General features: G+C 46.6%; 1 protein-coding gene across 1 annotated transcript in view; it reads left to right on the top strand.

Moving 5' to 3' along the window:
• The first annotated feature begins 3,421 nt into the window (after positions 1-3,421).
• Positions 3,422-14,939, top strand: part of LOC144169629 (neurotrimin-like) — a 229,012-nt gene continuing 217,494 nt past the window's right edge. Inside the window, exon 1 of the mRNA XM_077698883.1 lies at positions 3,422-4,954. Within this exon, the coding sequence (XP_077555009.1) occupies positions 4,813-4,954 (142 nt within the window). The 5' untranslated portion in view covers positions 3,422-4,812. The remainder of the gene's footprint in view (positions 4,955-14,939) is intronic.

The following is a 14,939-nucleotide window of genomic DNA, read 5'->3' as shown; positions in this document are numbered from 1 at the left end:
AGATTGCAAAACGGATATGTTGAAACATGATAGCACGCTGAATAGACAGATAACTAGGTGGATAAATGAATGCAGAAAAGTTGCAACAGGTTTACACAGTGTGAGAGTTAGTTGCAAGTTATTGGGAGACGCATTCACATCAGAGCGGATATCAACAGGCTGATCATATATACATATGGTGCAAACTGTTCGCGCACAGTCGCTGTTGGTAATCAAATTTGAATCTCCCGAGCTCAAGAGGCGCGCCATGTTTAGCTCATGCCTGTCCGACCGGCTTCGGCTGGGAGAGCGGGCTGCAGCGGCTGGCAAAACGCATGGGGTCCTGGACTGAGTGTGGACTCCACCTCCTGAAGACGACATAGAAATTTAGCACACAATAAACATGCTTATCCTCCACCTTCTCCTTCAAGGTGTTGGCATTTAGAATGTAGAATAACAGCTATTTACAAACGCCTCGAGATGGTGGTGTGAGTTTAAACTCAACGAGGCCGCAAGCTGGGACACCCTCAGTGAGTGAGGTCATTCAACACGGCACACTGGAAAAACGGCGCGAAGACGGGGATGGTGGCAAAGACAAACACGGCCGCTGCCTTTCAGTTCACTTTGGACCGCTATGTTCTGTTCAAACAAACTAGCCCAACCCAGTGCCTTAGGAGGAATAAGAGATGTAATTTAATTTACAGGTTCGAGTGAGGTTCAGTGAGGTCAACGCCAGAATTGAGATCGCAGAGAAATTGAACTCAACGGCAGCTATTTAGCACTCCTTTGCATTTTTCTAACACACGTACGCGACCTGTTGAGAAGCAAACTTCGTAAACGACACCATCTAAGAGATTCAATAAAAGTTCGAATACTTACAGGTAGTTTGTTTGCGTTTTTTTCGTTTCTTTCCGTCAAACAAAAAATAACGTACCGTTCAAAAAGAGCCTACACACTGAATTGTTTTATACATTGTGCTTATTGCCAACATTTTCACTAAAGATAACACGGTATGCCCGGTTTTCATAGGCTTTTGTCTTTTATAGATGCATAACACTCGAAAGTAAGACGGGTCATTAAAGGAACTCGTATTAGCGATGAGTGAATTCGAGCTTGTGGTCACTTTAAGGCGAGATGAAACGTAATGGGGCCAAAAACTATTTCAGGCGCTATATAGTCCCTCTGTTTATATGTAACGCTTGGTGAGTTACACTTTCGCCGCATAAGAAAAGGCTCTGAATAAAAGGAGCTAGCGTCTTCCAACTTTAATATCAAACTCCTTAAATTGCCCCTAAAAATCCAGCAATTCATTTTGCCCAGTTTTTAAAGCAGTCTTTTTAGCAATGCAGACGCGTACCACGCTTGAGCCGACTTTAATAACGATCACTGTCGAGCATTACTTTGGTATACAGCGGATTTTGTGGAGGTGCATATAAAGGCCCCAGGGCCTTCGTATCTTCATATAAGCCCCCTTACATTGACCTAGAAAATATCTTCTAATTATGTTTCTGTGTAAAGTAGCGAAGCCAACTTTAAAGGGGACTTGATATATGGCATTTTGTAAAATGAACTAGGGCCTTCATATTTATCAGACTGTTTTTGCCGCCCCTTGAAAACTGTCTTACCAGCCATAAATTTGTGTGCGACAATGAATTGACAACGAAATGGCTCAGTGTGTAGTGTTGAAGTGTTTAATAAGAGGCCCTTCGGCCATCATTCTTTAATGTCAAGCGCCTATTTTTCTTCTGAAATTTCTCCCAAGCAAAGCACTTCTGTATAGTGATGATGCCAGATTTTGAGATGCTCCGTGTATGTTGTTATATGCAGTACATGATGTCTTATGGAGGTATTTAGTAAACGATCTCAGGGCCTTCCTTCTTTGGTACCAAGCTGCTTATATGGTGCCTAGAAAAATATCTTTCCAGCATCGCGATTGTGTCCATTTTTGAAGCCGACTTTGAAGGTGTTCGGTGTATGGCACTGCGGCGTACGCATTTATGAGGCGACTACCACTTAGGAATATCTGAAGTTTTTTTACTCTTGTGAGATGGCTTACTATAATTTTTTTGAACAAAATAAAACAAAATGCATCTTAGAAGAAGGGCTAAAACACAGCAAATTGGTTGTCATTCGCCATAGAACGGACGCGATTCGATGGAGGGGAGATAATTAATCGCAGACAGACCAGTTCCCGAGCTTAACCCGGTTTATTCGCACGATGATGCACCGTAATTCATGAATGAGGCTGGAAATCTCCCCAAAACAGAACGAAAAGGCGAAGATTTCGGGTCTAAAAAAATATCCAGCCACAGTCAATTACCAACCCCTTCAAAAAGTGTGGGGATGTACTTCTCCAAATATTATCTTATTTCGCCTGTTTGAGAATGTCTATATCTCATTTCAGGCAACAATGTGAGCGCACTGGTAACGCAGTGCTTCCAGCATGGTAGACGCTTCCAAGATTCCTCTTCCTTTCAATTCCTGTATATCCACCAACAACCCGGTTTATGGGATATTTCTGGATCAGAAGTGTGCCTAATTCAATTTGATGGAGGTTTCGATGGAGTTTGTGAGCGTATGGTCTCTCACAGTTATTTCGATTTGTTTATTTGGACGTTGTTTATCCGTTGTGCGGCTTTTTAGACGAGAACGGAAAATTGGGGGCCAATCTTTGCAGTGCACCGACAAGTATGATCTTTGCACCCTGGCTCCTTTACCAAGTTTCAACCACGATGCTCTCAATAGAGCTAACGCGTGGTTGCGCCACGTTATCAAAACTCATCAAACTCCGCGCAGTATTCTTTATAAAATACAGGGAGCACTGAATGGTGAGCGCTTGCTTGCAATGGGCTAAGCGTTGTGAATTCGAGTTTTCGCTGATTTCTTTACAATATTACAGAGGGTGCAACAGTTGTATGTGTTTAGCTCGCTTTTAAAGGAAGAATGTATCTTGGATGACCAGGCCTGGAGGGCCAACAGGAAAGCTCCAGGGGCAGTGAGCAGAGAAGACAAATACCCGAACCTGGAATGAAAATGTCAGCTCAGCAATTTAACAAGGACCTTCCACTGAGAGTCTGAAAAAGAAACAACGACACAACAACAACAAAAACAAAATGTCGAAATTAGCACAGAAGCGAGCAAAAGATGCATTGAGAAAGGTCGCAAAACAAGTGAGGAGGAAAACAGAAAATACAGCTAAGAGATGTGGGGAGTGTAGGCCTGATAGGCAAGAAGGGAATGAGAGATTGAGGAAGAAAGGCAAAGGGGGATCGGGGAGAGAGAGAGAAAAAAGGGAAGAGGAGGAGAAAAGGGACGCAGAAGCAGGGAGCGCGCGGCACACGGCGTGGCGTCGGTGGCGCTCCGATCGTTTCCTCGGTTCGCCCCTCCCACAATCTAATAAATGTCCGAGCCCCGGGAAAGCCGAAACGAGAATCTCGTTTGGAGCGGGCACCGGCGCTCGAGCTCTCCGGAGTTTTTGCGCCGCCACCGCTCCCTCTCGTTCGCGGGCCTTCTCGCCGCCCAGTCGTGTTCCCCTTTTTCGTTCCCCCTTGCCCACGCCGCTTCCCCCGGAGGAGTCCCGTCTCGGGACGGCCGCCGTCGCCCGATGCCAGCCGTCTGGGCCGGCACGTCTCCGCGCTGTTGACCGACGCAGGCCTTGCAAGCGACGACCACCGTCGTTCCAGCAGTTCCTTCGCTTGGCCGCGTTGACGCTGCGGTTTCCTCATTGTCAAAGCCGTTTTGGAGACAGGCTTCGAAAAAGTGCGGCGCTCTAACTACCGCTGTCGCACCGGCTGACGGGGACGACTTGTTGGCGTTCGTTGACTCAACGACAGGCTCTTTGTGACGAAGGGCGGGAATCTGTGTGTGTGTCGTGACCAGCGCGTGTCGTCGAACACTTTGCAGTGTTGGGCAAGTACCCGGAGTTATTTGGGCGACGAAGAAGTGCAGATTTGAATGCGCTGTGCTGACTGCCGCGTCAACGGAAAACTTACCTCGTGCGCGGTACATTGCTTTTGTGAAACGAGATTAGGCGGGCAAGTTTGAGCCAGTTTGTTGAAGTCGTATAATGAGAAAACTCGCGACGCTGACTTGAAGATGCAAGTGAGATAGTGAGAAGAACGCATTAAGGATCACACAAGGAAATAATTTGCTTGCGAGAAAAGGCAGTACAGTAATAGTGAAGTCAATCGAGCAAGCCTCAATTCAGTGCTAATTAATTTACAATCGAAAAAAAAAATCGTAAACGCAAGCTGGTTTATATGATATCATTGCTGCCCAAGGCTACAGACACCGTTTAAGACACGTTTTCTCGGTGCAGTGGAGTATAGCACGTTGAAACAGCAGTGTCATTTGGGAACGAAGTGTGTAAAATAAAATAAAAAGAGTCATTAATAGAAAAAAGAATGCATAAAGAATACCGAAATGGTAACTTCGCAAAATGACAGCAATATGAGAAAAGCCGCCATACATAACAAGTGCTTCACCGCTTCGAGGAAATAGTCAAGGGTGTGGCCACTGCGCTTCGATGAGTCAGGTCACTTACTTGAGGGATTTCAAAGTGTTCGTACTTGTCTAAATTTAAAGAGAAAGACTACACTGACGAAGTGGAGACGGCGTGACTTCCGTGACGGCAGTTCAAACTCGACTGATCATCGCAAAGTTGTTAAATCTCCACGAAGAGACAACTCCGCAGCCTTAGCGCCACCAACTGGCGGTAACTTTCGGCAAGTCGAAAAACGATGACGGCCAGGCGTCGTAAGGTCGACTGTCGGCAGGACTCCTGAAGCCGACGACGGGACAAAGTTGCAGCACACGTGGCGCCGATGAAACGCGATGACTGACGCTGCGTCGACGCGTCGTGCAATGACTTCGGCGGCGCGGTTCGACGGGGCTTCCTGTCGCCGGTGCGGGATGTCTCTGGAGCACTGGCTTCACGGCGCGCTCTGGATTGCAGCTGCGGCGTACGTCGCCTACGGTAAGTCCGTTCATTTCCTCGAAAACGCCAGGGGGACTATTTAAAAGGGACGGGAAACACTTCTGTTGGCTAATCTTCTTGCCACCCGTGATGTCCGAAACTAGCCGATCGACATCTGCACCGACCTCCGAGCGCCTAGTTGACAGCTAACCTGTGTTTCAACTTCGTTTCGTCACAACCCGTGATTTACCCAAACTAGCTGGTTATGATCTGTATCCTTCTCTGAACTTCTGGAGTTACCGCGTGCATGACGAGACGACAGTTCTGACTGATTGGTCGTCTCAATATTCTCCTTGGCGCGAGAACGCTGTTGAATTAACGAGGCGTTCGCATTAGCTAAGTCTAAACCATGAACATCTATTTCATGAATACGTCATATTTTCTGAAGGAGATACGAGCACCTTATTTGAAACCTAAATCAAACTATCTAACGGGCGACGTTTCTGAGGTTGACCTTCGAAGAAAGCGGGGTTGAACAACTGGTATTCATTTAAAAAAAATTAATATCGACTAGATGTTGGTTCCAGCCGAGAGCACAACGACGTTTGTTTAGTGGAAAGGTTGGAATAGCTGCAAAGTTTTCAACGGTAGCCTAATGGAGTATGTCTTTCATTTACGAAGTCTCTTGCACTAATGTGAATCCTTGAGACTGACATGAAGCCTCATAGCTTTCAATACCCCAACAGGAGTGGCCTCGCGGTTGATAATTAATTGCGGCGGACCTGACTGCACACTCGGTACGCAAAAATGAGAGTACTAGAGCGCACACTTTAGTTCTTTAGAAGCGCGAGCATCGCATGGTTTCCCCCGGTAGTACCAGGCCTTTCCCCTCCTTTTTTATTCTTCGCAGCGAAAACGTGCATTCCTACAGATGCTTTCCTACAGGCAAAGTCTTGGAAAGGGCTTTTATGCAACAACGCAACCCTAAATCATTGAGCGCTATAGGAAAAAACAACCTCTCATTGTCACACAGAAAACATAGCCCACTCCCAACACAGGACGAAGCCAGGACGGGACAAGCGCTAACTTTCAGCAATTAGTTTATTGCAGAACTCGAGCATATAGACCTATTTGGCTAGCAAGAGGATACGAGGAAAACGAAAAAAAAAAACATCAAAACGAAAGATGAGTGAAGAAGACCAAACACGTGCCACCTACGACAAGAAGTCAAGCTGATAAGGCCACAGACGGGCTGCTGGCACAGCAAGCCGTCTGCGGCTGTATCAGAACCAGCGGCTCTAGTTTTGATGAAGCCACATACGCATTGCTGTGTCAGCAGCCCGTCTGTGGCTTTATCAGCTTGACTTCTTGTCGTAGGTGGCACGTGTTTGGTCTTCTTCACTCATCTTTCGTTTTGATGTTTTTTTTTTCCTTTTCCTTTTATCCTCTTGCTAGCCAGATGTGTCTATATGCTCGGGTTCTGCAATAAACTAATTGCTGAAAGTTAGCGCTTGTCCCGTCCTGGCTTCGTCCTGTGTTGTGAGTGGGCTATGTTTACTGTATGACTATGAACCAACACGCCCAATCCTTGACCCTTCAGAACCTCTCATTTGTTCGGAAGTGCTCAATGTTGTAGCTTTACTAAAAACTCGCATCCCCTAGTTTCAAAGCCTTAAAAAACAGCCATACTACTACCCAATCAAATCTTGCCGGTCGCGATTTTGTTTTTGTAAAAGGAAGCCCAACTTTTAAAGACTGAAGAATAATATCCCGATGACGTCAGCACAGGGGTGATAGCAGAACCCGCGAGTAGGACATTTGAATGAAAATCAACAGCTTTACTTTAATCCTCTTTTATAGATAGAAATTACAGAGCACATATATGGGGCATTAGTTCGTTTTTATTTATGTGCCTTCTCTTTGTTCACAGGTTTTCTCTTGCTGGCGTACACAACAATGCGCGAGTGAACTGAATGGACGGTTTTGTAGCAGACGGTGCTGTAGCGGTGTTGTAGCATTAACGCTTGCTTACATAAGCCAGTTGCTTATTGAATAACAGAATTAATTGATTCATCCAGACAGAGGCTGTTTAATCTCACTTGGAGGACGCAACTTCTTCGCAGTTTGCAGGGCCGCTGGCTGTCTGCGCTTGTGACCGTGGGGAACTCACGAATGCTCTTCCGGAATCGAGTCTCGTTGCCTCTTCTTGCCGAGTAAATCGCTATTTCACCTCCACTCGCTCTCCATCATTCACTATTTAAGCCTTCCCGCTCTCATCAGTTCTCCAGAAAGGTGTAAAATTGTCGCCTGACTCGTGCCAGCGCACTGTATAGCTTTGTATGACCTTAAGAGGTTTACGTAGGCGTGACCAGCATTTCATAAATAATTATTATGCTGAAAACTGCGCCCGCGGATAGGACTTATAAATGTGTTACCAGAGCCCCAACAGAGAGTGTACGTAGCTTGAACCCCAGCGGAGCTATAAAAAAGACAATTAAGAGAAACATGTTTCTTTTCACACCGGGGAGACCTCAATCAGTTTACCGCATACCGCGTCACTGAACCGTCTGCATAAATTAGGGTAATGCAAGTCAGTACAAAAATTGTGAAAACATTTTAATGTATACAAGAAACGCCCGTTAAGGCGAACTCGAAGGGACCATGAAAATTTGTTCGTAGATCAGAAATTCTTCTTACGCGGTCGTTTTTTGCATCGTGCTCGTTACAAGAGAGCAAAACCGTTGTTCGTCCTAACCATGAAATTCGTTTTAACTGAGTTCGTTTTAATGAGCGTCTGGCGTACGTCCTCAATTTTACGATTCGTGGCGTGGTTGAACGTCGCAGGTGTACGAAGCTTGTATGAAACAGCGGAATATTCGTTTTGCAGTGACACCGCTGCTGGCCAACGGTGATCTGTCAGAGTGGGATACATCTCAATGAAGGTCGTAGAGGGAAAGAATGCTGGGCGGGCAAGAAAGCGCGTTGCAAGGCAACACCCAGGGTAGTCGGTGCGCATATGTGGCCCTGTAGACGGGAGCATTCTGAGCGTGTCGTCTTCTTCCACGAATAACCAAGCGATGCTCCGCAACTGAAATGGTATAGAAATAATTAGATAAACCCTAGGACAAGTAATAAGATAAGAAATAGGAGGCTAACTAGATTGCCAGGGACGGCAGAAATGAGAGAAAGAACGCGCTCTCGCGATATGCGGGCATTCCCCTTGTGAAACGGTCTTGTAAATTTTTCTCTGTAATTGCTTCAAGAACATTCCTACGTGTAGAGATCATTCACAAAATATCCGTGACGGTCGTGTTCCAGAATGTTGAGCCTTTTTCGAGGTACCATGAAGTCAAGCGAAGTCCGGAACTTACTTCTCTAACAACAGACGCACACGAAATCAGCACTACAAGACACGCTGAACAGAAACAATAAGCACGAATTCTCGCCATGGTGCTTTTCCTTGTCGAGGCTCATAAACGGGGCAAGTATGAGGGAATCCGTAGCGGACGGGATGCGCCGTTAATGCGTAGACTAGAAGCACACGCGTTTCCCCCCCATTGTCCTATACAAAGACAATATACCTGCCAGAGTTTGTAACACCTCGGGCGCCGTTCGTACTGGTATACGAGGACAACGAAGCGGAGGTATATAAATGGAAAGTAATCAGAAGAGTGTGTGTGTTATACGTGTAGCAATACGTTGTTTGCTCACGACGGGAGTCGGTCGCTTTCGCCAAGCGCTTGCCCGGGGCCACGCCCAACCTTGGCCGTGTCGTGTCGAGCTTATCACAGCCAAGACTCAACAAGCTAGGGACAAAACTCGCAGCAAAAAGTGAGTGTTTATACGCAAACAAGCGACAAGAGAGAAAACGCGAAAAGTGTACACAGATAACGAAGCTACAGAATGTTTCGATAGCGGGTCATAGAAAAGAGAAGGAAAAAACTACACAGGAATGAGCAGGCAGCGGGAGTGAGGTGCTGTCTGCGAAGGACGGGTTGGGGACCACGCTGGTCCGAAGTTCACGCGTGACCGACCGCATTCTCACGGGGAGAACTGGGCCTGTTGACATCATGTGCGCGAAAGGCAAGGGCAGTTGCAAGGACATTAATAGAAAAAAAAGGAAAGGCGAAGCGCAGAGGGCTACAAAAGGAAGGCAAGGCGGGGCAGACGCATGAAAGTGTATACGCGCTTGAATTGAAAGAGCGGGGAGTGAGCGAATCAATCGAGCAACCAAACACGAACCAAGCACTGCCCCGACAGATTCCCGACACTCAAGATTAGAACGAATGCGGCAGTTTAAAGCCACACAAATCCGGCGAAACTACCGAAACAAATTTAGCAGAAGGCTTTGACAAAGTCTAGCGGACAAGGCGAGACAATAATAATAATAAAAAACTCATGAGCAACAAAAAAAAAGGCATTTTGGTTTTGCACAAACACGCAAAGGCACTTTTAATAACACCCACTGTAGGATAGACCTCGCCACTTCGTTATGTTGCGTTGGCGCCCGCCCGGCCTTTGTCGCGGCGGTGGCTCTACAGTACCGTCCGCCTCTCCGGCCTATTCTGCGTTTTCGTGTGAGAAACACCATTCAGAAAAATAGGACAAGTAACTAGGACTAATTGATTTATCTCCTGTAAACGGTTGGCTGGACATACCGGGTCTGGCTACCGCATGGTGATGCCCTTTAGACTTGATCAATGACGTCAGCAGAGCCGTTTCTAGGCGACATTTAATCTCCACAGAGGCTTCCCGGCTATCTTGTCGGTGTTGGTACGTACGGGTCCTACCACGACTACTCCTTCCCTGGCCGCTTGCGGCCGCCGGTGCCTCCTTCATTTGCGCAGAGCTGCTCTTTTTCGGTCGTGTTAGCCTACACTACCGGCCGCGTGGATATTTTGTGTGTTTCTGTTTCGGTGTTCAGGGAGACGCGCTGCGTGCAGACAAGGAGGAGCGGCGCGATCCCCAACGCAAATGAGTTGTGGAGCCGAGGCGCTTGTGATTAAAGACGCCCTGCCCTCCCTCCCGGCAGCCCAGGCTTTCGCTGGCTCTAGATTATCTCTTCCTCCGCGACTTCCCTTTTTTCTGCCTCTTCCACGGTTTTGGTAACCAGGTTTTTGTGGCTCCCTTTCGTTTCTACAGTTTCTTCTGTTTTTCTGTGAGCTCTTTCTTTATACTCCCCATTTCCTCACCGGACCCTTCCTTGGCTAATTTGGCGAGACGTCCTTACGGGTCCTTTGTTTGGGCCTGTTTGCAAGACCATTTCGGAGGAGTCTCGGAGAAAGCGTGTGTCGGGAACAATTCTGGGCGTTGTCGTGGTGGCGCGTCCGTATTCTTTATTTTCCCTATTTGAAAAGGAAATTTCTGGACACTTAAGTGCCGTCGGTGTGTACCGAAGATGAGGGAAAGAATACAAGGTAAATTATAACAGGAAAAACCGCCTTTTCCTTCGTTTTCTTGACATGTAGGGGAAGTAACAGATGTGTGTTACGCACGTTGGTTTTGTTGAGCAACGCCAACGTTCTTACTCCGAGCTAAACTAAACTACGTGCCGTCAGTGGGTACCACATAGGGGAAGAATTGTATAAAAAAGGAAGCTATAAAAAGAGATTCGGTTTGCCTTACTCATGCGCGAAGTAGTGGGGTTGTGTAACGCACCCTAAATCCGCTTGCGCAAAGCCGCTGTTTGCTCTTGGGACCAAAACGTAACCGTCTAGCAACCGCAACCACTTCTGTTGCAAGTGCAGCGCCCAACGTTAGTGTGGGCTGCGAATGCCGCTATTACACGCTTGACTTTCTGTAACTTTTTCTTTCACGAACGCGAACTGTTTGTCTTGTGCTGCTTATCAAAAGCTCGAGCGACAAAACTAGAGACACAATTTGTTGCTAAGCATTTGAGCTTTCTGGTTTAGTTGAGGGAGCCCTCAATGGTGTCGGACAAGCGAGGCGAACCTCTCTACGTTACTCTCCAGCCTCTGAAGGCATTCTGATTTAAATGGTGGATTTCTCAATGTATCGTCATCGTTGTGTCTACCGTACCCCTTTCCAATACTTTGGTCACCCGTGAAAGAGACCTTTCTTGTTTTTATTCGGCCACAACAAAGTGAAGGTGATTGCTGCGTAAATTTATCCCGGGGTTTGATGGGAGAATGCTGCCTCTAATAGTTGGCAGTTTGCGAAGTGGCTTGCAGGGGGAGCAATTATATCTTTGTACAAAAGCTGAAACACCACATTGAAGTTTTTGTTTGTATGGCCAGAAAGTTTCATTTAGTTTTGTATCCACTTAACATGTTAAATGGTGTATTGAAATTTTTGTTTCCAGTTGTGATAAGCGTTGTGTACTTCGGCAGTTTCCCGCCTCGTCACTTAAGTGTCAGCAATCTCCGTTCCTTTTTTTTTTTCTTTTTTTCTTTCTCTTCCCCTCCGAGAAAACCATGAAAACTGTTCTCTTCTGCTTGTCTTATCCCACTCACGCATTAAGTAGTCCTTTTTTTCCTTCGAAACAAAAGCCAACGCGATGCTCTTCTGAAATTCCCGCGTACGTAGCGAACACAATGCCCATATCCTCCTGTTGGCTTTCGCCTCCGTACTTTATTTCACTTTCACCGCCGAGAGTACAGAGCGCGGGCGCTAATTTGTCCAGTCCCGGCCACGAGAAACGGAAGAAGAGGCGGCAGTGAGTGAGGGGGGAGACATTCGACGGGCGGATAGAGAAGATGAAGAAAGTGGGGGGAGGAGGAAAGTGGAGGGAAGGGGGAGCGGGGAAAAGTCGGACTGACAAATGACTCGGCCTCCTTAGGCGTTCTCCGCTTTCTCCTTCCCTTTTTTTTTCCATCTTGGCGCCTGCCCATGAGAAAAAGCTCCCTAATTCTGGTCTCCCCGCGACCGCATGCACCTTCCCTTTCAGATGCGCTCCTTCCGACCCTCCCCACTTCCTCCTTCTTTGACAGGAACTGTACTTCCCCTCACTCCTACTATACCTCCTCCCTATTTCTTCTTCCCTTTCTGTATTTCCACTGGCGAGCACACCTTCCTCCTGTTTTGGTAACCGAAGAGCGGAAGATGGAGAGAGACAAGAAGGCAAAACTGGAAGAAGGTGGATGTTGATACAAATGGTTTCGTGCGCGAGTGAGTCGGGAAAGGGAAAAAGGGGTGGGGAAGCTCGGGAGGCAAATGAAGAGGGAAAGGGGAGGATCACGTTGATTGAAGTAAGCAAGCTGCCATCTCCGCACGATTAACAGTCGAGAAAGTTCTATACGGCAGTCTTTTCCTTCAGTACACCGAGTGAGCTTTTGGAATGCACGATGCATGTATGTACGCTGGGCGCTGTACTCTGAAGGCATGAGACGTGGCCACAATCGCTCATTACACGACACATCGAATAGCTATCTAGGCTGGAGTGGCTGTATTTTGTTCGGAGATAGATTGTCGAGAGGCAGTCATGAGAATCTGTAGGACAGTCCTCAGTTGCCATCACGCACCGTCGACGCGGAGGCGGTGTATGCCAAATTGCCTTGGTGGTATCTATTGATACATGCTTGTCAGAGTATAGTTATACAGTGCGTACCTATGCATACAAGCATGCATGTATATATAGGTTGGCACATAAATACCTACCTACGTACATACATACATACATACATACATACATACATACATACATACATACATACATACATACATACATACATACATACATACATACATACATACATACATACATACATACAAACATAATTGCATGCATTTGGTAACTTCTTTTCGTACATTTCTTACCAGTATTTTGAAACCTTGGTATTGCCAAAGAACTGGTTCTATAAACGGAGCTAAAATAGTCGCCGAGTGCAACCCGAGTGTAAATAACCAGTGCATTAATCGAAAAACAAAGTAATATACCGTACTGAATTGAGTTCACGTGCCGAAGGAAACACCAAAGATGAATTCTCAAAATGTGCAGATGGACAAACCAAGGACAAAAAGGGAGCTTTTATCTTTTTTCTCCCCACGTTCCCGCTGGTTATCGCGGGGAATCGGGGCCCGAGGAAGGGCGGGCAACATCATCCACGCGAGCTCCTTCAAAACAGGCGTATCAGGGGGCTCACACGAGGTTCTTGTTGTTCCTCTAATTATGCCCCGAAGGCATTTTCGTGACAACCGGACGCATGGATGCCCCGGTACTCCGCCTGGCTCGCCCCTTTACACTCTGCTTTTCATCGCACACACGTTTCTCTCTGAAATTTCCGAATGAAGTAAACAAAAACAAAACGAGTGATGAAAACAGGAAACACGAGGAGACACAGGGCAAACAAAGCGAGCTGGGAAATACAAAGGTTACAACGGCAAGGGGAAGGGAAAGCGTGGCGAAAGCTGAGACGGTCGCCTTAAGAAGGCGAAGGATTTACAATAACGCGCAGCGGAGGCGGGAAATAAGTGCTAATTGCCTCTGGTGCCGAAAGCTTCTCTTAAGCGAAGTTTGAAAGGGTGCTTACAAGACGGCGCTGTAATTAAGCAGGGGGGAGGTGCGCGCGCGCGCTTTCGCACCTCTTTCGGGAGGAAACGCGCCCGCGCAAGAGTGGGAGGAAAGGGAGACAAGAGGCGCCCATTTGCGTCAAACGGGCCGCGAGTTTCTTGTAAGACGCTCCCGCCGACATTTGCGGCGCAGTCGTAACACGTGTCGGCATTCAGCTCTGGAGGATGTCGCGCGCGCGTTGTTTGCTGAATGGTAAATCCGCCAGTGTTGAGATAGATTTTCGATAAGCGCGCCGTACGGAGGGCTGTACTTTTGTCTGTTGTAGCCTAGTACGAAAAGAGATCTGGGAAGGAGAAGTGAGGAAGTAATAGTAGGATAAAATGAACAATTGGTACAGTTTTACACGAACAAACACCTAAGCAGCGGCGAAAACCTTGAACAGTAAACAACTACGGGACACAAATGGTCGACTACTTATTACTAGAGACCAGATTTTAGGGGAATGCCTATTCTGTTCCTCGCACTCCTATCGCCCCACTTTGATATATGAGCATGAGTCAGATGTTAAGAAGGGCTTCTATGGTGTTTTTATAGCGCCTATAAATTCCAATTTTGACGTTTGTGCCTGAATGCCTATAAGTGCCTGTAAATGCCTATTTTCGAAATCGGCGCCTATATGAACACTATTTAGACTCGAGATTCGCTTTCGAGTGTAGTTTGAGATTGTTTTTCATCTTACCGGGAAAAATTGACTGTCGTGAACTTTGTGGGGTACAATCTAGTCCAACCAACTCCCGGGAAACAACAGCTAGCAGCACTGAAATGGGGCGATCATTCTCAGTGGCAAGATAATTTATCTTGAATCCAAAAATATGGAGATGGCGGCAATTTGCTTTTGTTTTCACAATTTTCACAAGGATTCTTAGACTAAGTTTCGCGTGATATCCAAATAGGTTTCTTCAAACGTGTGCAGTAGCCTCCCCGTTTCTAGAAGCGAAATCAGATTCAACTCTATTTTCAACGCAGCGGTTGAGCATCAAACACGCCCTTGTCAGCAGATCAATCCTATATCGAAGAGCCAACGGCGCAGCTGCGTTTCCTTACGCCTTAAAATTCATACTACCGACGGGCTCTAAAATACGCTTTTCCATCAAATATCTGCTCGGCTGCTAAATACCTCTTGAAAAAGGCTGCTCAACACCTCTTGAAAAATGCTCTTCAAATCTGTGGAAGCGTAATTGGAAACGTTAAGACGTCCTGCCCGTACAATTCGGACCTCATTGTATATGAAAAAAACTGCCAGAGTTGCAGCGAACAGTCCTCATGTATCAACATGTTATTATCTAAAAAAAACAGTCGTTTCTCTTGCATTTTTTTTGTGTGTCTGTTTTTGTTGTATCGTAAGTCAATTCCATCAGTCAGACATAGAGTAGCGCTTTTTTGAATCAGTATTTCGAGCCCTCAAGTATTCTCTTTCATGCACGTTTCTCTACATGTGGCACTCGAAAAAGCGATAGTGGCCATATAACATGATTGTGAATGGTGCGCTTGTTGAATTAAGCCATTTGAACGCCA

Source organism: Haemaphysalis longicornis, unplaced genomic scaffold (assembly GCF_048455015.1).
Source record: "Haemaphysalis longicornis isolate Haplotype H1 unplaced genomic scaffold, Haemaphysalis longicornis Haplotype H1 scaffold_2, whole genome shotgun sequence".
Taxonomy (NCBI): domain Eukaryota; kingdom Metazoa; phylum Arthropoda; class Arachnida; order Ixodida; family Ixodidae; genus Haemaphysalis; species Haemaphysalis longicornis.
The sequence above is the reverse complement of the archived record's forward strand: the minus strand, read 5'-3'. Positions and strand labels throughout refer to the sequence as shown.